At 53.6% G+C, this 763-nt stretch overlaps 1 protein-coding gene across 1 annotated transcript; it reads left to right on the top strand.

Annotated features, from left to right (window-relative positions):
- Positions 1-460: 460 nt before the first annotated feature.
- Positions 461-763, top strand: LOC136524362 (uncharacterized). Its single transcript, XM_066517767.1, has one exon. It carries the CDS (start codon positions 461-463, stop codon positions 761-763), a length of 303 nt encoding a protein of 100 aa, XP_066373864.1.

The following is a 763-nucleotide window of genomic DNA, read 5'->3' as shown; positions in this document are numbered from 1 at the left end:
CATATGGCTCCAAGCACCGATAGAAGCTCACATGCTGAGAGGTCTACGAAGCAGAGCCCGCCACTCCCGCTTTCCTCAAATGGTCACGGTCTCCCATAACCTTTGACCAACCCGACCACTCGGATAGCATCACACACCTAGGCAAGTACCCACTCGTGGTTGACCTATCATCAGTATGAAGCAGCTCACCAAGATACTGATGGACGGGGGCAGTGGCCTCAACATCATGTATGCTCAGACACTTGATGCCATGGGCATCGACCGATCACGCATCCGACCGACCAGGGCGCCTTTCCATGGCATCATGCTAGGAAAGTAGGCCATACTGATTGGGCAGATTGACCTACCCATCACCTCTAGGAATCCATCCAACTATAGGACAGAGACCCTCACCTTCGAGGTAGTCAGGTTCCCCCTAGTCTACCATGCCATTTTGGGGCAACCGTGTTACACGAAGTTCATGGATGTCCTCAACTACACCTACCTCAAACTCAAGATGCTAGGCCTGCATGGGGTCATCATTGTTGACACTTCCTTCCAGAGGGACTACGAGTGCGAGGTCGAGAGCTACAACCTTGCTTTGACAACTATGGCTTTTGAGGAGCTCGCAGCCATCGAGAAGGACATCGCTGAAGGAGCGCCCGATGTGAAGCGGGTGGCCAGATCCTTTGAGCCTATGGAGAACATCAAGGAGGTCCTCGTCAACCTCGACAACTCCACCGACAAGATGGTGTGCATCAGCACCGCCCTCTCCCCCAAGTAG

This window comes from Miscanthus floridulus, chromosome 18 (assembly GCF_019320115.1).
Source record: "Miscanthus floridulus cultivar M001 chromosome 18, ASM1932011v1, whole genome shotgun sequence".
Taxonomy (NCBI): Eukaryota; Viridiplantae; Streptophyta; class Magnoliopsida; order Poales; family Poaceae; genus Miscanthus; species Miscanthus floridulus.
This window is presented reverse-complemented; position numbering and strand designations above follow the sequence as displayed.